The sequence below is a fragment of the Misgurnus anguillicaudatus genome, chromosome 8 (genome assembly GCF_027580225.2).
Source record: "Misgurnus anguillicaudatus chromosome 8, ASM2758022v2, whole genome shotgun sequence".
NCBI lineage: Eukaryota > Metazoa > Chordata > Actinopteri > Cypriniformes > Cobitidae > Misgurnus > Misgurnus anguillicaudatus.
The window spans coordinates 32,782,535-32,806,462 of record NC_073344.2 but is presented as its reverse complement, the minus strand read 5'-3'; the positions used below and the strand labels follow the sequence as shown (position 1 = coordinate 32,806,462).

The following is a 23,928-nucleotide window of genomic DNA, read 5'->3' as shown; positions in this document are numbered from 1 at the left end:
ATGAAATAAAAATTTAAGATTTTCCTTTTAGTATAAATAGGTTAGGTTTAAGGATATATATAAAATGGTATGGTGCAAAACACTAACAAAATTTGCATTCAGAAGCATTCAAAACGTACAGTTTGGCATGTATGCTAAAAACAGTATATAATTTTTATGACGTCATCCTACACTTTAGCTTCTTGACAAATTTCCTGTTAAATCAAATGCTTTCTAGGTGCCATTAACGCTATAAAGAAAACGCTTCCCTCCCCATGACGAGTTTTTACGACCATCCATATTTCCACTATTTTCCAATAGGTGGCACTCTTACCGTGGGTTCACAACAGCCGTGTTTGAAGTGTCAAATTCGTGTCTACCACATCTAGTTTGTCCCTTGAACATTTTGAGATTACTTGCTTCATTCGCTGCATTCTAGTCTTTGAGACATTCACGCGATGGGAGGGGCTTCTGCGACTTCGCTTGCTTCTTGTAATCACATCACTACTAGAGCAAGCTCCTGATTGGTTAACGCGGCGCGTTTTCTGCCAAAGTTCACATTTTTCAACTCACGCGTTTGCCGCAGCAACGGTCAATTCGTGCCATTCGCTAATTGCCTCATTTGCGCCGCGAGACCTCCAGATTGACTTAACATTGAAATCACTCGTGCTTGACGCCTCTACCGTGGCTGGTGTAAACGCAGCATTACACAACTGAAGCATCCACTGATTCAAAAACAGTAAAAACTCTTTTGTTCTGAATCTGATCTCTAACAAAAGTCTGTTACAAAAATCCAATTATCTTAGTATTTTTGAAGAAGCCTACCAATATTTGAGAGTTGATAAAAGAGAACCAATGAAGATAGGATGAAAAAAGAGAACAAATGATGATAGGATTTTTGGTTTGTAAGCAAAAGGTCTGTTCTTTTGTTTGATATATTATATGTTTATATATTTAAAGAAGAAAATTGATTGAAAGACATTAAACTTTTTATGAAAATCATCTGATCAAACATGCCCATTTACAAGAAAACGTCAGACGCACTTAGATGTTTTCGCATCTGAGCAATTGAGTAAAATACTTAACCCTACTACTAGAAACCTGACCACAGCAAAATTTACTTACAAATGAATGCAGTCAATGAATCGATAGCAAATTAATTCGATGCACAAAGCAAGAAATCCCCCCGCCCCCCACACACACACACACACCTTGCAGTGTATCTCAGAAGATAGGCTCGTATGATGAGTCCAGCTTTACTCCGCACTTCATCTCTTTCCTTTTCCAGCTTCTGTTCTAGTGGTTCCTTTAAGAACACTTTGGTTTTCCCAAGCTGCCATCCCTTCTTGGTCCAGTCATAGCGCGTCAGCAGATCTGTGCTATTCTTCTTCTCATCTCCACTGGAGGCCACGGCTGCCTTTTCTTTCTCTTTAAGAATGATCTTGTACCTGATGTGCAGAAACATAACAATTAACCCTCCGGAAAAAATGCAAAGCTAATTGAAACGTATGTTGTGTGTGATATCACAGTACCTGCTAAAGAAATCTTTAAATGTGCGTCGGACGGGAAATCCAGCTCTGCGGATCTTCACCGTCTCCAACATACCAGAATAGCGCAACTGATTCAGAACCACATCTGGGTCAAACTTACTTGGGTTCTATAGGGGAGCACAAAGGAATTAATAAATATATAATGTATGTGTGAGAAATAGCATATTATTGAACTAGCGTTGAGTTGCTACCCAGCAAGCAATAGTGTCATTTCACCATCTAGGTTAAATAATGACTAGGTATACATTTTTAGCCAAAATAAACTTGAATTTGGTTACATGTCTTGCGAGATATATGATATTCATGCATTCATGTAAGCAAAGTCAACAGTGATTTGTTTTGTTTTATTTATTAATTTATTTTATTTTATTTATTTTTGGGCTATGGTTACACGTCTATTAAAGTCACAATGAAACAGAAGTAGCGATTGTCTTATTTTCCCCACTGTGAGGTATATCTGAGTGAACGGCTTCTGAAATGAGAAAAAGGTAGGGCGGGACTTGCATTCGTCCATCGAGAATTTAATGGATCGTTGAAAGTTGGGTCATTTAGCTGTTTGCAAATCGCTGCAATCTTTTCCCAGACCCCCACCTTCTCACCATTCCTTATGACCGGAAGTAAACAGAGGCCCTGTCCCAAATGGCACACTCCGGACTTGTGGCCTTCCTCAGAGTCCACACTTTGATGACATCATGTAGTACAGACCTTAGAGACCCTTGACAGGAGTCCACGAGGCCAAACCAGAGTCATAGTTTTGGACAGACTTGGGCGTCACTCCGGAAATCGGAGGAGAAGTTGCCCATCAGTGTGAACTCCTCCCATCTGTCGTCTGATTGCTCTTTCGCAAGGACTTCTGGGTTGTGTGGGGATCCTGCAGAAGGGCAGGCTTCGCCGAAGATTGCATCACGGGTGCAAAGGGGGCACAGATGAGCACACCTCAACCATAAAAATGACAAATGGGACACCCAGCAAACTCATAGGCCCTGTCCCAAATGGCGCACTTCATGTGGACTTCAGGTCTCGTGGCCTTAAATTGCGCGTGCTCGCTTAGTCTACGAGTCTCACATCTGTCATTTTTATGCTCCGAAGTGCGCTCATCAGCGCCCCCTTTTCACTCTTGATGCGGTCTTCAGCGAAGCCCGCACTACAGCAGGCTTCACGCACTTTACCAACCAAGAAGTCCTTGCAAAAGAGTAATCAGAAGACGGATGGGAGGCGTTCACACTGATGGACAACTTCTCTTCCTATTTTCAGCATGACGCTCGAGTCTGTCCCAAAATACGACTCCAGTGCGCCCTCTTGGACTTGCGTCAAGGGTCCCTAAGGTCTGGACTACATGATGTCATCAAAGTGTAGACTCTGAGGAGGTCCACAAGTCCGGATTGTGCCATTTGGGACAGGGCCATAGACTTATGCTGCATTTACACCAACCGCGGTAGAGGCGTGAAGCGCGAGTGATTTCAATGTTATATCAATGCGAAGGCGCGTTGACGCGCGTCAGGAGGTCCCGCGGCGCGGAAGAGGCGTTCGGCGCGGCGCGGAAGGCGCGTTTCCGCCTCTTTCGCGCATGAAGCTCGCACGAAAGGCGCGAATTGAGCGTTGTGCGCGGTACGCGCGAATGTGCTTTTTGTGCATTTTGCGTTTCATGCGAATTTGCAGCTAACGCCCGAGTTGAAAAATTTGAACTTTGGCGGAATTTCGCCTCGCGTTAACCAATCAGGAGCCTGCTTGCTGCTGTGGTGGCAGCCCCGCCCGGAGTCACTCATTCAACCAACGCACCGGAGCTATATGACACAAGTTTTTATTTCTATAGAGGAGACAGGAATAAAAAGTGAGGACATCGGGCAACCTGGTACGTTGTTATACACACTTCACTTTTGAATCACGTGACGTTTATCGACCCGCGTCGTTTATTTCCCCCCCTATAAGGTTACCAAATACAAACTGGTAACTCTTTCGATAAATGCACAATCAAAATCATTCATCTTGCAAACAGACAACTGCATACATAGCACTTGCCCCTCCCACAAGAAGCGGAGTTTGCCTCTGATGCACGTCAAATGCTTGCTTTTTCCGCGCGTCTACTCCGCTCTATACGCGCGAATGCATTCAAAGTGTTCAAGCACTTTGACGCTTAAAACGCGGTTGGTGTAAACTCAGCATAAGTGAGCATGAGCAAACCTAAAGTCCACATGAAGTGCGCCATTTGGGACAGGGCTAGAGATCGCTTCGAAGAGGGTAGGAGATTTGCGTTTTTGATTAAAGATTATGAGGGCACATGCATTTAAAAAAAATAATGAAGCTCACAAATAAGTATTTTTTTTAAATACCACGATATTTAAAAAATATATATATATTATTTCAATTTTATTGCAACTTAAAATTTTCACTGACTGCCTTGATTAAGCCTAGACATCTGGGCTGTGTTTAGAAGGCTATTAGACGTCTTTTAAAGTCAAAATTGCTTGCTGGATAATACTCCATCTAAAGTACTGATAAGTATGTATTGTTTTTGTTATGAGAAGGTATTCACTTGTCAAGCACTTGATCAAGTATACACTTGATTTGGCTTCCATAGCGTAATACATTTAAATACAATACATTTTAACTGTACGTGGTCAAAGCCCCGCTTACTGTTTTTATTGAGCAGTCTTGCCATCATTACTAATATTCAGGCGTCTCATTGGTTGATCTGGTTGTTCTCACCTTATCCATGTTGGGTTTGATGCAACGCACAAAAAATGGGTTGGACACGCTGAGGGTGGCCATTAGGGAATGAAGAGAGTCCTGGGTGTCAAGTGAGACAACCAATCAAAAGAGTGAAAAGTACTAAGTGAAGTGATTTATTGTTGGAGAACAAGATATCAATTTTATATTTCCACTGAATGTTCTTGTGTAGAAAACAGTCAATCACAAAAATGGGTTTTCACAGACTGGGTCACATGTAAGTAATTCAGATGTATTATTGGGTTAAAGGCTTTTTTATGCAGTTAAAACTCACTCTGAACTGAGAGCTGACGGTTTGCTTTTTTCTGGCCGTGCCCATCTTAAGAGTCTCCTCACTGTTTCTGCTACTCACTTGCTCAAACAAATCATAGATGAAATCCAGTCTGCATACACATAAACACAAATAAAACCCACAGGTATTCACAAATGCAACATGTGTGTACATAAAAGCATAACTGCCTCACAGTGATGTGTTTGTACATTTGTTCGTCTTACCGACTATCCTTCAGCATGTTCAGGATATCATCTCGAAATGTGTCTCTGTTCTTCTCTAAAATCCCTCTCACGTCATACAAGACCTACAGACAGGAACGGATTTAGAGAAAAAAAGAAAAACAGTGGTGGCACTGAAATACATCAAACATGAACACTCTCTGTGTCATACCTCTCCAGCATAGTGCTTAATACCAAACTGATGGTCTGCCAGTCTGGGCTTCACATAGTAGGGATTTGTCTGTGGGAAAAAAATGGATGTCCTTTTACTGAACATATTAATGCTATCACGGTAAAAGCATTGAGAATCATGAAGATCCAACTCACAGAGTGTCTGCTGTGTAGTTTCTCCAGCAGCGTAAAGTCAGTGCCTTTGGGGAATCGACTCTCTTCATTAATCAAAGCTAACATGCCCAGTTTCTGCACAAACACATTAAATAAACATGGTAGTCAATACAAACCTGAAACTGTTTACAACAGTAATACTCAATCAAACTGAAATTTGTATGGATAAATGTATTAAAAAGGGACACTCCTAGCCTGGGTGCCAGCCGATCTTAGCCCCGCCCACAAGAATTTGAAAACGGGAAGATCGGTCTGGCGTTTCTCCGTTGCGGAACTACTATGCTAAGACAAATGCTGGTCGAACCAATCAAATTGTCAGGGCGGGCTTTATACGATGATGGACAGATAATCAACAGTAACGTAATGAACCACGTCACCAAAGAGCGCGTGTGTTGAATGGCTGCCGCTGTAGAGTTCAGATGTGTGGATTCTGACATTGAGTCTGTTCTAAAAGATATCGACAGAGCATTGATTTTAAAAGAGGAACAGAGAAACGCGAGCAGGACATTTGTTGATGTTTTTGCCGTCCTTCCTATTCGGAAAAAGTTTGTCGCAACTGAAATGGCTAACGTGCAGAGGCATTTTTCGGTTGAGACACGCCTCATAATTATAGCTCAATGGAGCGGTATCAGACTCAAATTCTGACTAGAATTGAGTATGACAACGTCAGGCTAGGACACTCCACTTTTTTTGAAAATATACTAATTTTCCAGTTCCCCTAGAGTTAAACATTTGATTTTTACTGTTTTGGAATCCATTCAGCTGATCTCTGGGTCTGGCGCTACCACTTTTAGCATAGCTTAGCATAATCCATTGAATCTGATTAGACCATTAGCATCGCGCTAAAAAATAATCAAAAGAGTTTTGATATTTTTCCTATTTAAAGGCGCTCTATGCATTTTCGGCGTTTTTGTTAAACAGCGACCCCTAGATTCGCTGGAGAATACTTGCAACTGTCGTAATTTCCCACTCCCAATCTAGTACACCTCCGAAGATAATGACCAGATAATGTTTCACAATTTCATACAAATATTAGGCTACTGCATAGTCTACTAAACTACAGATGATGGTTATAGGAAAATAAGAAGTTTATTCCAAGTGTAGAGTGCATATAATAATAAAGTACCGCGTTTGCTGGCTTATAATGTTTTTACATGATTGCAGCTAAATCACAAGTAAACATTACAAAATGCCATGACAAAGTTAATTGTGTACATTGCATTATTTCATAACATTGGTCGTTATAATGTCACTATACATGATTATTGCTATTTATCATGATAATTTGCAAATAGTGCATGTTTACACTATTTACAACCTCTAGGCTTATTTATGTCCTGATAATTATGTGAGATATTGACAACTGTTGTCATGATAATCGCATGACATACTACAAGCAAACGCTACAACATACAACATAGACAGCAAACAAGTTTACAAATAAGAGATTTACTTACTAGTCCATCAACAAGATCGCCAGATCAGCATCCCATCCAGTGCTGTCTTTTAGCTCACGCCAACGAGTAAAACCTGAATGAGTGGGACTCTTGTTTGGTTCCTAACGCGGTCAGATTCTCTTTTCCTACTCACTTCCGAATGCGCTTTCTTAACTTAACCTTTAGCCTCACGTCTCAAATTCGCGCGTGCAGTTGTTGTTATAGGCTTGGTCGACTTCGTGCGGCGCTGCGGGAGCCGACGGCCGGATGACGTGAAAGTGCCGTCTCGGATCATTCTCGCGGTACTTTGACGTCATCCGGCGGTCGGTTCTTGCAGCGCCACACGAAGTCGAACAAGCCTAACGTGTGACATCGTTGCCGTAAAGCAAGTCGTGATTCTCGCGAGATTTGTCAGGGGTGGTTCTCTCAAGCTTGCATTGGTGGTTTTGCTAGCGGCGTCCTCCCCGAGCTTCAACAGGAGGATGATTCGCCCTACTATGACTTTGTTTACCACCGAAATAAGCTGTTATATTAAGGTAAAATAACTGCATAGTGTGTCTTTAAAACTTGACTCTTCTGTAGTTACATTGTGTACTAAGACCGAAAGAAAATTTAAAGTTGCGATTTTCTAGGCAGATATGGCTAGAAACTATACTCTTATTCTGGCGTAATAATCAAAGACTTTTCTGCTGTAACATGGCTGCAGCAGGCGCATATTATGCAGTGCCCGATAATAGTCCCCTTAGAACTTTCAATGGCAGGGGACTATTTGCGGCACTGAGCATATTTTCAAAAAAAGTGGAGTGTCCATTTAATATGTAGCTGTAATACAGGGCCACCACTCCCTAGATCAGGGATGGGCAACTTCAATCCTGGAGGGCCGGTGTCCTGCAGAGTTTAGCTCCAACCATAATTAAACACACCTGAAGCAGCCAATCAAGGTCTTACTAGGCATACTAGAAACTTTTAAGCAAGTGTGCTGAGGCAAGTTGGAGCTAAACTCTGCAGGACACCGGCCCCCCAGGACCGAAGTTGCCCATCCCTGCCCTAGATAGAGGTTTGCCTGTACTCCAGGCCTCTAGGGGGCGCCATCTCAGTTGCTCAGATAAAAAAATTAATATGAGCCAATGTCCCTGCGCCCAAAATCGCATACTGTGTGTGATACTACGTATTGAATTAGATGAAGTACATACTCATTAACCGTTAAAACAGTATGTTTAATATAGTATGAATATGGGTAGTATGAATGAACTTCGGACATACTACATCTGCCATTAACTTGGATGCTGTTTTGACAACGCCTCTCCTTCTTCTTCTGCACTGGGTGACTCCTTTCTCACAAGGGATAGTAAAGTGTCCATTTAATGCACACTTCAAAATCGTGCCGGAAGTGGTAGGTCATCTGGGTACTTTCGCCCACTGTTTTTTGAATACTATGAATTCGGACTACTCACCCGTCTTCAATTATTCCTCCTTAAATATATATATATATATAATTTTTGCTTTATTTTTATTTACATGGTATAAAAATATTGCAAATCTTTTTTGCGTATATTTAGCACGAGGGGCAACCATGGAATAGATGGATCACACTACATTGTTTCCTTCGTTTGTAATAAATTGAAGCCAAAAATGTCTGACAGGGAGCTACACTGCGACCAAAATGGTCGCATATGCGACCTTTTGAACTGTCGTTGCGACCCTAATTTTTAATGGGTCGCAAATGTGCTACCTAATGTTTTAGACAATATGCTATGATTTACTATGAGCATTTATTAAAACAGAAATGTGGATTTTAAGAATACGTTTTATAACGTGCTCTGAGCCATCAACACGTTGGCTTCATTTTGTGTAAAGCACGTCGTGTCTCTCCCCATCAGTGTGCGTTTGCGTGCTCAGCTGTTTCTCAATGAATTAGGTGCGACGCGACGCAAGCGCAGTGTCTTCCATGTTTCTGAACTTGAGCAGAGGTCTTTCTTCACTGAGGACGCGGGACCCGTATGGTTCCGGGTTTATATTTTAAATGGTCTGTCGGGTCCGGTTAGGTCCTAGTTTAATTACTTTGGGTCCCAAGTCTGATTAATGTTGTGTTTACAACCCGAGTCGATCGGAAAACGGCCATGAGCGCTACCGCGCTAAAGCTCGAGTAGCGTGCCTTCGGTTTCTATGGCGATGGTTCTTGTTACGACCACGCGCTGCATTTTCTTTATCACATTTTTTAAATAATCTTATTATTAATAAACCATATCTTTTCTAAAACCATATCCATATTAAGTTTGGACAGAGATTGTAGCAAAAAGCAGTGCTAATGTCAAGCCCATTGCACTGAACGAGCAAAGCAATGTAAAGTCTGTCACCGGGACAGCAAGTAGACTTTTAAAGCTGAAATAATGAGTGGATTAAGCTTTTTAAATCAGCAAGAGAGAAATAGAAAGATAGAGCAGAAGCACTAAAAGTGCCTATCTAATAGAAATTATAACATCAGTCATAACATCAGTCACATTTATAATATATAGACCTGCACTGTCTATTAATATACTATACATAGTATTGTATTATATTGAGTTTGATAAAAGGGGTCTAATTGCTTCATATATCAGTGCAAAAACAGTAAGTGTTTTCGTGGTGCTTTGACAAACAGTGTCAGCTTTGTTAATGGCAAAGAAAGTTTGGGGTGGTTAGATTGATGAAATATAATGTGAAATTAATATTAATTTTCAATAAATCAAAGTAATGTGTTGTGTCACACATTATTAGTTCTTCGTCACATGTATAGTAGACCATTATTTGTCAGTGGGTAATGATTGCCCTTTTCACCGGCTACCACCACCAAGTAAATTTCAGATCTGTGGGAAACACTGCAACGTTTAAGAAAACAAGAAGGCATGTGGTTTAAAAGATGGCAAGGAAAATAAAAAGCATATCTGTATGCAATACAGTTTCATTATTGTTCATTATTATCCAGAGCGCCTTAATATAACTTGAAAAAAATATGTGCGACCAAATCATATTTTGCGCCAGTAACTGAAAAAGTTGGTAGCGCAAGTGCCACCAGTGGAAAAGGTTAGTGTAGTTCCCTGTCTGACCATGGACGTTAGGGTTAAGATCTTTACAAACCTGTGGGTGACGTCACAAACACTACGTCCATATTTTTTACAGTCTTTGATTCAGCAGTGTGGCCTTGCTAAAACCAAACCAACCTAAAAAACAGAACCCAGTCTCACGGAGTTGCGTATAAATAGCACGAGGTGTGGAAATCGTGCAGTACATACGCCAAATTCCACTTTGGCGTGCATGTGATGCGCCAGTCCTTCCCATTCACTTGGGCGGTGGGTCTTTTTTTGGTGTTTTGTTTATTGGTTTCTCAATTTTTTTTTGCTTTTTTTTACCATTTTAGCTTGGGTTTAGGGTTAGAACAACGTTTTGTTTTGTTAAAAATGACATCCTAACCCAAACCCCAACTCCAAGCGACCATGGCTTAAATATGGACAAAAACATGGAGAAACCTGTATATTAAATAACCTCATTAAGCAAATTTAAAATCTAACCCTAAACCCACGCGAAAATGGTTTAAAAAAAACAGAAAAAATTGAAAACGCAATAAATAAAATGACAAAAAAAGATGCACCGTTTAAGTGAATGGGAAGGACTGGCGTATCATATGCACGCCAAAGTGGAATTTGGCGTATGTATTGCACGATTTTTACACTTCGTGCTATTTATACGCACCTACGTGAGACTGGGTAGAAAAAACAACCTAAACTAATAAAGTCAGGCTAAATAAAACTGAACGTCTCCTGACAGCAGACTGTGATTTGTTAACCTTCTCTATCAGATCCAGACATTCTGCATTGTCCATCCAGTCAATGGCTTCCCAATGAATCCCTTCCCTGTAGGAAACAGTCCATCAGTTTTTGCACACGTATTGCAAACAATATGAATGCAGATATTGCTTTAAAGAAGCTGAGGAAGACCAACTGGGGATTGAGGTTGTTTTCACACTTTTACCTGTTGTACTCCAGTTGCTCCAGAGAGAAGATATGTTTGTTGAAATATTCTTGTAGTTTCTCATTGGCGTAATTAATGTTGAACTGCTCAAACCGGTTTACCTTCAAAAACCGCACCAACTTGGGTTATATTTCAATAAATATATGAACGTATGAGTGTTTTCTGAGTAGATATGAACGATCTGTGTCTTATTGGGTCAAGTTGCCTCATACCTCAAAGTTTTCAAAGCCGAAGATGTCGAGAATCCCGATGGATTTAAAATTGTCTTTGCCCTTTATCTTCTGGTTAATTCGCATGATGATCCATGAGAAGCATTGTGAGTACAGTGCCATGGCAACCGAATCCCTGGAATCTGTCGCCTTCCAATCAGAATTAAGATATGTAACTTGGTTTAATAGGTCCACTGAAGTACGCTAGTTTTTACACTGTAAGTCTGCAGGATACAGTAAAGTGTCTATCGAATGCACACTTCAAAATCTTGCCAGAAGTAGTAGGTCACTTGGGTACTTTTCGCTTAAAGGGATAGCTCACATAAAAATGAAAATTCTGTCATAATTGACTCATTTCTCATGTTGTTACAAACCTGTATAAATGTCTTTGTTTTGATGAACACAAATGAAGATATTTTGAGAAATGATTGTAACCAAACCGATCAGAGGCCCCATTGACTTTTCAAGTTTCTGATTGATTTGGTTACAATTATTCCTCAAAATATCTTTCTTTATGTTTAACCAGAACACAGAAATTTATACAGGTTTGTAACAACATGAGAGTTAGTAAATGATGACCGAATTTTCATTTTTGGTTGAACTATCCTTTAAAGCTATGTTATCGGACATACTACCCGCCTCACCTACTGCTTTTCGCCTACTTTAAAGTATGGAACATATGAGAAAAACATCATACTTTCCCTTTGCTTACATGACAGTATGAGAAAACAAATATAAGCATAAATATATGAAAAGTTTGGTTCCAAAATGCAATAAATCCATTTTGACAAATAAAAAAACGTAAAAACGTGTTTACTATACCAAAAAAAGTGACAAGATGAAAAGCACTTTTCTGTTACAAACTTTCACATAGCATCTTTAGGTGATAATAACATTAAAAATTCAAATCCATTATTTGATTTTCAAAGTTTTATTATAAAAACTGATTATTTTTTCCGCAATATGCAATAAACCCATGACAAGGTTTTTTTTCAAAATGCTATAAATCTATTGAATGAATTAGATTAGGGCTGCAGCTATCGATTGTTTTTGTAATCGATTAATCTAGCACTAAATTGATCGATTAATCGAGTAATCGGATAAAAATTTTGTATGTGTTTTTAAACAACCAAAACAAATAATGCATAATGAAAATGACGTGGCTGTAAAATGTTCAAGCATTTGGCTTTTATTTCTAAAAAAACAGAGGTATTTGACTCCAAAAAATAAGCCTATTTATTTCAATTTTTACCCATTTAGTGTTTATGGGGCGGTTTCCCGGACAGGGATTAGCTTAATCCAGGACTAGGCCTTAGTTTAATTAGGAAATATAACTAGTTTTAACAAACATGCATGACTAAAAACTAGGGCTGTCAGAATTAACGCGTTAATAACGCGTTAACGCAAATTCATTTTAACGCAACTAATTTTATTAACGCCGATTAACGCAACGCGCAATTTCTGTTTGACCCTTGGTCCAGCCCATAGTTGAATGAACAGAGACGCAGACTCTCTCTAAATGAGTAAAAGGTTTTCATAGAAATAAGAACATTAAGCAAATCGTCTACCAAATCCAATGCTCTAAATGCTCGTTGGACATCTGATATGATCTTTATTTATACGTCTGAGAGGTGTAACGTTACCGTCCTCCTAATGCTTAATCTAATACAAAGATGCGGCTCAATTCATTTTGGTTTCGCTTTTATGCATGACTTAGAAAATAGACTGCAGGACTTGCTTGATGTTAAAAGAGTCATTAAGAGAGATAAAGTTCGGTACCTGATTAATGTTAAAGAGTTATTAAGAGCGACAAGACTCAAAAGCGATCTCCTCACGCTGACTGACTGACATCTGAAGCGCGTGCACACAGACGCGCGAGTGCGCGACCCGGATATATAGACATCTACACAAAATTACAGTTTTACAAATATCTGTTTTGATAAGAATTCACGCAGGTAGGCTTTATAATCTGTTATGTTTTAAGTAAATGTTTGGTTAACTGTTGGGTAAAACTATCTGATGTGTAACATTATATTAGATCACTTAGATTTTTAGCAGTCTGTCTCAATGTCAATCAAACAAAAGGAAAAAAAGTTGAACATACATTGATGATGTTTTTGCTTTGTGTGTGCTAAATCTGTTGGTTTTGCCGGTGATTTTGGGGTATTGATGTGGTGGTGTAATGTATGGATGTGGAAATTTTTGTGGTGGTTTGGCTCTTTCGGCTTCAAGCACGTGTGGTTCTGTCATATTTTGTTATATTTCAACAAATCATGCATTGTTCTATGTTTTAGTGGAGAATGTCAAAATATGAACAACTATTTTTTTAAATTTGCTAATTCCGACTCAACTTGCCAGCACATGTCACAAATGATGCAGCAGCAAACAAAAATGGAGAAAGAAAATTTTCTGGAAGGAAAATTCATATACAAAACAATGGCTGGTGATTCTGTTAAAATGTAAACAGGCTGTTGTTAACATACATTTGCTATTAATGTGCGATTAATTTGCGATTAATCGCAGTTAACTCATGAAATCATGCGATTAATCTAGATTAATTTTTTTAATCTATTGACAGCCCTACTAAAAACATTTCCTGTATGCATTTTGAGGCAAAACAAAGGGCCCTGATGTATTTTAAGATATGTAAGTGCAAGTTGTTTTCAGTTTGGACAGCTCTTAAAAATGTTTTAGTCTAGGACTAGTCTAATCCCTGTCCATGGAAACCACCCCAAAAAGTGCCAGTGCCAACAATTAAACACTTTAATTCATTAATATGCACAACAGGTTTCATGCTGTAATCTAGCCCTGACATCAAAGTAAATATCTGGTTTATGTACATTTCTACACTTGCAGCATTTACCATTAGGCTACTAACATATAATATATCATTTCTGGGGTTAGCCTATTTGCTATGATAACAACCTGTGTGTATGCGCGCACGCGTTCTGTGCGTGAGGAAGAGTGACACCCCAGTCAGACGTTCAGTTGCTTCATTGCATTTTGGTACGGCAGAAATTACAAGTTGCCCATATATGATTGCACTGTGGTGCCGTTTTTTGGTACACACACCTGTAAAGTGCATGCGTGTGTGTGTGTGAAGGGGTTATTTTTTAAGCTATACTCTCCTGCAATTGAACGTGAATACGTTTACTACTTAAAAACATCAAAGCTAAACATCATATCTAGTCAAACCGCATAACGACATCGCTACAAATACAGTATATTTAAATCAGCGGAAGCTACGTTACCTTGTTTCATCGACCCTCGGTGAAACAGCAGTGGATGTTTTCGGTTCAGATGCTGAATGTAATGATAATGTAATGATCCCAAACTTTAGACATTCTGTCTCTGCCGTTTATGGACATATTCGCTCCGCCATCGCGCCAACTAAATTCAAAATGTACCACGTGCTATGATGTGCTTCCTGAACATTGAACAACGGTCCGTGTGAATCAGATCTCGGCGCGTGTAGTGCGCGTCATAGGAATTTAACGAGGCTTCGAGGCAGAATTTTTGCCTCGAGGAATTTTTTGAATCAAGTAAATCGAGTAACTTGATGAATCGTTTCAGCCCTAAATTAGATTTTGATGGCTTACGTTTCTTCCCCACCACAGAAAACCACCACAGGTTTATCAATGCCATCAAAGTATTATTTTGTTTTTGTTTGTTTTTTGTTTGATCTGAATTCTGTGTGTATTCAAAGCGCCGTCATTGTTGTTTACAATGCGTGGAATAGTACGCTGTGATTTGTTGAGCGGATTTATTGCATTCTGCAGAGAAGGAGGACTGGCGTTTATCGCGTTTTGGGGAAAAAGGGAGAAAAGATGACAGAATAACACATCAGATTTTTTAATTGACTGTTTAATACTGACCAGATACAATACTGATTTTGGTGGTAATTAATGGTGTTTATGGAACCAAACTCTTCATATCTAACTATTACACAGGATCATACCTGTTCCACTGTTAATGGGGAGCAAATCTCCTCTCCTCTGAGGATCATTGAACGCTGGGTCAGAACCTCAGATAACTGGAAACAGTCCAGGCCCAGAAGATCACTCACATTACTGAGAACTGTAAGAAACAGATAAAAAGACTAATAAACACATTTGAGGTGTCAATGTTGCAGTAAGAAAGGAATATCAGTTCTCACCTTGCTTGGTGGTGATCTGAGCACCACCTGCTGTCATGAACTCCACATTGCCCAGCTGCAGAACTCCAGACAACAGTTTGAACATATCTCTGATTTCCTCTTCTGTGAACTCCATGACTTTCAAAGCCTCCTGCAAAGGTAAAAAGAAATAAAATGGAAAAAATAAATGCGATGATAAACACTTCATCACTTCACTAGGTTTATTACTGATTATTGTACCATGACTTCATCAAAAAGTTTCTTGTCATCAAGACTACGGTCCTTCACACATCCAGACTGACTCAGGTAGTGAAACATCTCAGGGGAGTCTTCCAGTAAATATGTTTCTATAACAGACAGAGGTCAAATAAAATAAATAGGTCTTTAATGTGTTTGTGTTTATACATACTGTATCATGTATTTGCTCACCCTTTTGGCTTTTGTTTGTTCCGGCCAGCAAAGCGTAAAAGATGTGATAGTTTCTCTCACCCGGGTTCTGCCTGACCACTCGATTCTGAAACATCGATCAGATTACAGATGCAGTTTCTTCACAAAACGGAGCAGACAATAGTCAGTCCTAATACATATTAACAAAACAATGTCCATTTTTATTCACCTTATTTTTAATATAATGTAATAGCAGGCACATGCGTTACAAAAGTTTTGTAATTTAATATAATATTGATAATTGTGTCATGCTGCTTGATATTGCAAACTGGTATTTTCTACCATATCATGTGAATGCATTGTCATAATTATAAACACACTGGTAGCACAAATAGCTTTACCAATTGCTGCACTTTGTGTAGTTATTCACCTATAGTGCCACATTTACATTTACCAAAAATAGCTTACTTTCTCTTTGCACATTAAAATGTATACAAAGTTATCACAGAAAAGCCAAGATGATTTCTGATGGCGGGTTTACCTTCTCAAGCAAATCTGGACAGATAAAAATTAAGGAAATACATAATAGAGAAAGTTTTAGTACATTATACAATATAATTATTTAATGAGTGAAGCTTTTGGATTGGTCACATGCTGTTATACCGTACAGTGATTGGCTTGATAGATTGATAGTTTATTTACACTGACCACATTAAAAAAAGCACTGTCAATTTTAAAGGTCTGCTTACACACAAAAGACATATAAATGGGTGATTCTCACGAAACCATTGAAACACCACTGCACTAATGATTTTAGCTTTAAAATGTGTAATATAGTAACATTAAAAAGCATCAGAATTAACACAATACTGTGTTCTACCTTGCACAATGTGTGATTTCAACATAAGAATTTATAATTGTAAATTTTATCTCATTTTCTGCTGAAATTCTCATTACCGCAATGTGTCCGGCTGTGTTTGAACATGCGTTATGTTGTAATTTAATCAAATTAACACAAAAATATTAAGAAAAAAAATAAATGGATGTTTTGCTAGACTACTTTAGATGACAGAAAAAATATTTACTGAATATTCATGTATAATAATAATGAAGAAAAATTTGGAAAAGGATGTGTCCATGCCTGATGTTCTCATCCTCCTCAACACTTTTTGAGAACAGTCTAAGCACACATACAGAATTTTAATAAAGTTTGATTTTGAGTGACCAAGCACATGGACCAGTTACTTCAAGATGGCTACCAGGTAAGATAATTTTTTTACAGTTAATTTGAAATATTGTCTTGTCAGAATGCTTACACGACATTTTGATTATCATTACTGCAACAGATGCTTATTAAATGTTAATTTAATTAATAGAAGCATAATACTTTGATTTTAAATGCAGGTGCAGAATCTCCAAATTATGTTCTTTCAGGTTTGTCATGTCATTTTGAAAATATGTCAGTGTTGATGTTTTCTGACTGTTGCGGTAATGAGATTTTTTAGGACAAATTTTTAAAATTATGTCACAAAAAGTGTTAAATGATAAGTAAAAGTTTTTAAATTAATGTTCCCATTTACTCCAGACTTTGTTTTTCAATGTCTGGTGGGAAAAAAAGTAAATTTAAGCAATTTTTACATTTTCATGCTTGACATTTTTAAAACCAAGTTTTCGTGAGAATCACCCAAATATGTGACCCTGGGCCACAAAACCAATCATAAGTCCAGTGGCATCAGGTGACCTCTTTTTCGAGGGCGCTCGATGCGAAGTTCGTCATAACATGTATGTAGCCCGGTTCCTTTTTTCAAAATATGTGTTCTGTGCTTTGAAAGATTGTGTGTGCATCACGTCTCTTGTCAAAATATGTGCTTGCTGCAGATGCGTCTAAAGGGTTTATGATAAAAGAGACGCTCGCGTTTGCCAGATACTCTCATAATCTTATGTGTAATCAAAGTTTACTGTTAAGGGAGTGTCTTGCGTGTATTTTGTGAACGTGAACGTCTCTTTGATCTTAAATGGTTTCGATGCGTGTGCAGCAGGCACTGACAAAACACGCGATGCACACAGGATCTCTCGACGCGCAAAACACATATTTTGGAAAAAGAAATAATACATGTGACACTCCGAACACTTATTTTGAATTAGCGCCCCTCGGATGAGCAGTCACGAGCCGGCACTGCATAAGTCACATATTTGTAGCAATAGCCAACAATACATTATATGGGTCAAAACTATTTGGCCTTTTTTAAATGCCAAAAATCATTAGGATATTAAGTAAAGATCATGTTCCATGAGGATATTTTGTACATTTCCTACCATAAATATCTCAAAAATTAATTTACCAATAGTGATATGTGTTGCTAAGGACTTCATTTGGACAACTTTAAAGGAACACAGTATGTAGGATTGTGGCCAAAACTGGTACTGAAATCACACAACTGGTGGCCAATACACAACATAAACATCAGTTGAGGGCTGCAACTCCACTTTTAAAATGACAATATCCGGACCACTGTTATCAGTGATATAAGTATTTGAAATGAAAATGATTTCTTAATGTCTAGTGACATATCAGGGCCATTTTATGATTAATTGATATACATTTCTTACATACTATTCCTTTAAAGGCAATTTTCCCAATATTTAGATTTTTTGTACCTTCAGATTCAAGATTTTCAAATGGCTGTATCTCGGCCAAATATTGTCCTACCTTAACAAACTTATTTATTCAGCTTTCAGATGATGTATAAATCTCAATTTCAAAAAATTGATCCTTCTGACCGGTCTTGTGGTCCGGGGTCACATATGTTTACAGTAGGAAGGATACAGTGGACGATGCATCCACCCTGAATGTTCCCGCTTTGAGAAAAATGAAGCTGAATAAATTTCCCAAAGCGACTGGAGTTGTTGTTGTAGACAGTTTTGGCGTTTCCAAAGGCTTCCATGATGGGGCTGCACAAAAGAGATAATAGTGTAAATGTCAACTTATGTCTGGACAAAATAAATGGACAAATCCAAATTTACCTATGCTGGGTTATTTCAACCCATGGCTGGGTAACATTTGAATTATTTTTAGATTAATTTAACCTAGTGGTTGGGTTTGTCCATATGTTACCCATAGGCGGAGTTTCACGTTTTAAAAATGTACCAACAAACAATGGTACTACAATACTTTGAGATTACCAAGAGAATGCGGCTTCGAGGTTTTAACTCTTTCCCCGCCAGCGTTTTAAAAAAAAGTTGCGAGCCAGCACCAACATTTTTCATGATTTTCACAAAAGTTTAATGCCTTCCAGAAAATGTTCTTCTTTAAATATATAAACAAACAATATATAAAATAAAAGAACAGACCCTCTGCTTTCAAAAAAAAAAAAAAAGTTTTAATAACCTCTCAAATATGGGTAGATTTCTTCAAAAACACACAATTTTGAGCAAAAAGATTTATTTTTGTGAAGGACTTTTGATAAAAATCAGATGCAGAGCGATCTTTAAAACATACACAGAGTTCTTTCTCTTTCACGTGAGGCGCTACTTCTGGGTTGCATAACTTGCAGTTATTGCGGAAAGCCGGAAATTATTGTCACTGGCAGGGATGCGTTTTCTCTTAATTGAAGAGTTATCTCGTCAATGGCAGGGAAAGAGTTAAAATATGGTTTAAATAAATTTAAAGTTTCTCAGTATACCTATTAAACTATAAAGATTAGACAAATAAAATATAAATTCTTATATTGCTATTTTATTAATAGCTCAAATAAAATCATAAGTTGCTCTGGTCTGGGGGGGCAGCACCCCCCTGTCACCCCAACTTCGCCTATGATGTTACCCAACAATGAATCAAAATAAAACAGCATTTTCTTCAGTGTAGTTTCATAAGAGATCTTAAAAATGTGAACAATACCACAAACTGCTCAAATTTTTTAAAGATTTTCTGCAAAATATTTCTGCTTGTGAACATTTCTCAGTATTCTTCAAAAATCAAACTATTATTAGTTTTAGCAAATAACTCTATACCTCTACCAGGGTTTGCCGCAGCATATTTCAGTTAAGGCGGCCCGCCTAAGCTTGGAAACCCTACCGCCTTAACTAGATCGTCCCAAAAAAAATCTTGGAGAATAGCGCAGACGTGCTACACACCGCGAACGTGCACGCGCACCACACGGCCGAAATGAGATAAGACTGTGGACTTATGTTTTGGGTTTATTTAAGCCTGTTATTGTATAAGTCTACAGTTCTTGCAATTTTAAAGTAAGTTAGCTGGTGATTTTGTGGTTTGAGCAACCTGCTAGCTAGGGTTTCACGTGCCTGTTGATTCGATATAATTGTTGATTGCTCTTGCTTACTTTATTTATGTGCATTATTAACATGCTACAGTTACACTCCTTTAAGATAATGTAATTAATAGTGGGAAATAATCAGTTTTTACAATTTATGCGCTATCTATCATCGTTCAACAACATCTGCTTTAGCTTGTGTTTATTAACCCTTTAGTTTCACTTCATCACGCAGCTATTCCCGTTAGAGGTAAAAACATTTAATTCATTAATAATCTAGTATGTGTTCATTTTTTGTCATAGTTTCTTCAAAATGAAGTTTTATTTGAGTGTTTTAAAAATTAATATTTTATTTTTTATTTTATTAAAATATTTTAATTTTCATCATGACGCATACACCCCGCCCCTTTAATTGCCACACCCTCGGCCCCAGACCACCTTAACTAACAAATTTTCTGCAGGAAACCCTGCTCTACTGTATATCGTCAGTTCATCTAATCTGTGTTCACATAAATTTCTCTTTGAAAAATGAAATTTAAGAAAAATTTCTGAGTATAAGTAAAAACTCAAATAAATCGTTATTGAGAACTTCGGAGCAAACTTTGAGCACTAAAGGATTTCAGTTGGGCTGCACCTGCTCTGTACGATGGCTTGCTCCACACGTGTGCTCTTCTCTGTCGGCGGCGTCCCGGCTGTGTTCTGGCTCATGACGGACAGGAACTGTATCAATAGTTTGGTGCTTTCTGTTTTCCCAGCTCCACTTTCACCACTGTTACACACACACACAAACACACACACACACACACACACACACACACACACATAATTGACCTTCGAGTGACATTTGCGTTATTTACTTGTGTGTCTGAATGATTAAATTTGCAATGCTGTGAAAGCTGATAGCAGTTTATGGCAGACAGTCTAAGCCACAAGCACTCAAACTCAGCATTTAGGTTTAACGCAAATAAGATTAGCAAATATCTAATATGTATCTCTTTCAGTTATCAGTCGATAAATAAGACCAAAAGCATTCCAGACGTGCTAACCGAATCTGTCATACTAGAAACAAACGGATTCAGACACAAACCAATTATATACATTTTTCAGACAGTGTTGGCAGAGATAAGGATACATGGATGGGCGATTGTTTGATGTATTTATTTAGGAAGTAGCACAAATACTATTAAAATATATAGCCTTCTGACAAAAGCACCTGGCGAATGCATCTATGTAAATGTGGATGTTAATCATTGCCATTTTTTGTAAAGAGCAATGTAAAGAAATACCCAAATATCTGGTGGGGTTACCTGATCAGTACACACTGGCTGTCATGTCTCTTCCATAAGCAGCGATAGCACTCATTGGCCACAGCAAAGATATGAGGCGGCAGCTCGCCCAGATGATGCTGACTGTACAGCTCCACTGCAGAGATCTCGTACAGGCCTTTGATCTGCTTATATGGGTTTACAGCTGCTAGTATTGAACCTATGTTAGTCTGAGAGAGAAAGACAGAGAGAGTAATAAATAATCAGTGGGTCATATATTTTGACATCAGACGTTGGTTGTTTTAGGGTCAGTGGGCCACAGGAGGATTGTGGGTAAGTGTGTCCTTAATATCTGTGAGTGCTGTGACAACACAATATCCATCTTATTTCATATCGACGGCATAAGTAGATACTGGAATCATTAATGCGCTTACGGGTGGGCATATGTGTGTGTGATTGTGTAATTTCCATACATCAAGACTACCAACAACGCAGATACCCTCCGGCCGCTAGCAGTAATATGATTAACTGATGTTAACAACAACAAAGTGATGAGATTAAATTGAGACTTTCCTGGATGGAAGGCTGAAGAGAAGCCAAGTGCGACTAGACATACGTAACACAACAGAATCGCAAAAATAGTGACAAAAATGTGTTCGGACAGGTTTTTTCAAACAATCCCTCAGCTTCTGTTGGTCAGTTAAATAGATAATCCCATCACAAACTAAACAGAATGCTGTTATAGGATAAACCTATTTTCTAATAGGTTAGTTATGGGACCCTGTCTGTGAAGTTCAGGCTAAATGCACACTTGGACTGAAGCGTATCAATGTTTTTGACACTGTAACCTCAAGAGGGTGCTAAAGAGGAGATCCATTCTCATGCATAAAGCTGTGTTTTTCAGATAAAGCAGATAACCATTGCTATTAGTCATCAACCCCAGACACTGACAGCACAATGCATTGTGGGAATGGTAAATTACAGTATGCATTTACAGAGATGTAATAACACAGCTCCTTCACATTCACTCCATTGAGCACCACATAAGACGTGCAATGCAAAGATCCTGATAAACAAAGCCTTCAAATTAAATATTGTATCTGCTATTTTCAATGCTGTTCAAGATCTGCATAAGATATTACGGGTGCAATAACAACTACACCATTGTGGGATATGCATCATTTTTAGATTAGAGATTGACTAACAGAGATAAAGGTATCTGTCACCCGTGCCTCATAAAGCTTGGCATTTCATTACCAACACATATACACCTCAAGAGTTGGATATTGGATTACAATTACATTTTACATTTGCTTTGAAGGTGGCAAGTCCACATTGTGTGAATTGTCATCAAAGGTGTGTTTGGCTGTGTCAGACACAATCTCATAGCAATTTGTATGTATTTTACGAGGTGGCTAAGGCTGGCCACACATATGAAGATTTTAACTCATTCCCCTCCATTGACGAGTTATCTTGTCAATTATGAGTTAATATTTAACTAATAATATGCCTTTCTGGACGAATTTCAAAGTGAAAGTGTAATACCGCTTTTATCCACTGGATGGAGCCAAAACCGAATTTATCAAAAACGGAAGTTAAAAAGATTTCAAGATTTATTTTAACTGCCTTTATGTTTGATAGTCATTCTGAGTCTGATATCTAACATAAATTTGTTTACAAAAACGCAATTTTTTAAGCTTTTTGCTCAAAATGTTGTATTTTTGAAGAGAAATATCCATATTTCAGTGGTTAAATTAAGTGGAAAAAGTAAATATATAATGAAACGTTTTTTTTTCCCCATTTTGTTTGTTTGTTTGTTTGTTTATTGTTTGTTTGAAAGCAAAGGGTGTGTTCTTTAATTTGATATATTTTGTATGTTTATATATTTATAGAAGATAATTTTTCCTGCAAGGAATTTTGTGAAACTTTTGTTAAAATCACAAAAATGCAGGTGGGCAACTTTTCACAAAAAGGCTGGCGGTGAATGAGTTAAGCTTGATTTGCACCCTCGGTGATCAAAAGGGGCCATGGCCCGATTAGTGTTTTACCACAGATGATTTATTTTTTGTTTTTGCTGCTCTTGGTCACGTTGGAGCCTCCAGGATTCCAAATTATTAAAGGAATAGTCAATTTTCTTAAAAGAAGAATCCAAATAATTTACTCACCACCGTGTCGTCCAAAATGTTGATGTCTTTCTTTGTTCAGTCGAGAAGAAATTATGTTTTTTGAGGGAAACATGGCAGGATTTTTCTAGTTTTGATGGACTTTAATGGACACCAACACCCAACACTCAACCAAACACGCAACAGTTCTTTTCAACGAAGTTTCAAAGGACTATAAACGATCCCAAACGAGGCACTAGGGTCTTATCTAGCGAAACGATTGTCATTGACCTAACGTAAATGCGTAGTGACGTAAAGAGGTCACGTGTTACATACATAAAACTCACATTTGCGGACCATTGTAAACAATAAACTGACACAAAGACATTAATTAGTATCATTCCACATACAACAACGTCGGAACGGTCCTCTTTCAACACACTTGTAAACACTGGGGCGGAGTTTCGCGTTCGTCATCTGTGACCTCTTGACGTCATGACGTATTGCGTGAGGTCATGCTGACGCTTTCAGGACCGGATCTAGACGAGAAAATTTGGATTAAAAGTGTATATTTGTTATTTTTCTTGTCAAAAATTATAATCGTTTTGCTAGATGGGACCCTTGTGCCTCGTTTGGGATCGTTTATGGTCCTTTGAAGCTGTGTTGAGGGGAACTGTTACGTGTTGAGTTAAGTGTTGAGTGTTGGTGTCCATTAAAGTCTATTGGAATGAGAAAAATCCTGCAATGTTTTCCTCTAAAAACATAATTTCTTCTGGACTGAACAAAGAAAGACATCAACATTTTGGATGACATGGTGGTGAGTAAATTATCTGGATTTTTCTTTTAAGAAAATGGACTATTCCTTTAACTGTTTTCAAAGTGTCGTACAAATCCAAACTCAGATCTGGCTTTCTCAATATCAAACTGTCTTGTTAGATCAAACATGAGTCGTTATTTAAAAAGTTTAAATAAAACTGTGTTAGGAGCATTACCACTTTTGGCCTATAATATCTGTTTCTTTG

The 23,928-nt window shown here is 38.2% G+C and overlaps 1 protein-coding gene across 1 annotated transcript in view; it reads right to left on the bottom strand.

Annotated features, from left to right (window-relative positions):
- The window catches only part of myo10l1 (myosin X, like 1), a 75,339-nt gene that overhangs the window by 18,010 nt on the left and 33,401 nt on the right, over window positions 1–23,928 (bottom strand). Inside the window, exons 4-21 of the mRNA XM_055213074.2 lie at window positions 20,847–21,034; window positions 20,174–20,308; window positions 18,096–18,220; window positions 15,810–15,823; window positions 15,311–15,395; window positions 15,122–15,228; window positions 14,903–15,032; window positions 14,705–14,823; window positions 10,750–10,896; window positions 10,538–10,638; window positions 10,353–10,419; window positions 5,076–5,168; window positions 4,921–4,989; window positions 4,752–4,834; window positions 4,531–4,639; window positions 4,236–4,316; window positions 1,512–1,636; window positions 1,191–1,427 (exon numbers count right to left, since the gene is read on the bottom strand). Coding sequence (XP_055069049.2) covers window positions 1,191–1,427; window positions 1,512–1,636; window positions 4,236–4,316; window positions 4,531–4,639; window positions 4,752–4,834; window positions 4,921–4,989; window positions 5,076–5,168; window positions 10,353–10,419; window positions 10,538–10,638; window positions 10,750–10,896; window positions 14,705–14,823; window positions 14,903–15,032; window positions 15,122–15,228; window positions 15,311–15,395; window positions 15,810–15,823; window positions 18,096–18,220; window positions 20,174–20,308; window positions 20,847–21,034 — 2,015 coding nt within the window. The remainder of the gene's footprint in view (window positions 1–1,190; window positions 1,428–1,511; window positions 1,637–4,235; window positions 4,317–4,530; window positions 4,640–4,751; window positions 4,835–4,920; window positions 4,990–5,075; window positions 5,169–10,352; window positions 10,420–10,537; window positions 10,639–10,749; window positions 10,897–14,704; window positions 14,824–14,902; window positions 15,033–15,121; window positions 15,229–15,310; window positions 15,396–15,809; window positions 15,824–18,095; window positions 18,221–20,173; window positions 20,309–20,846; window positions 21,035–23,928) is intronic.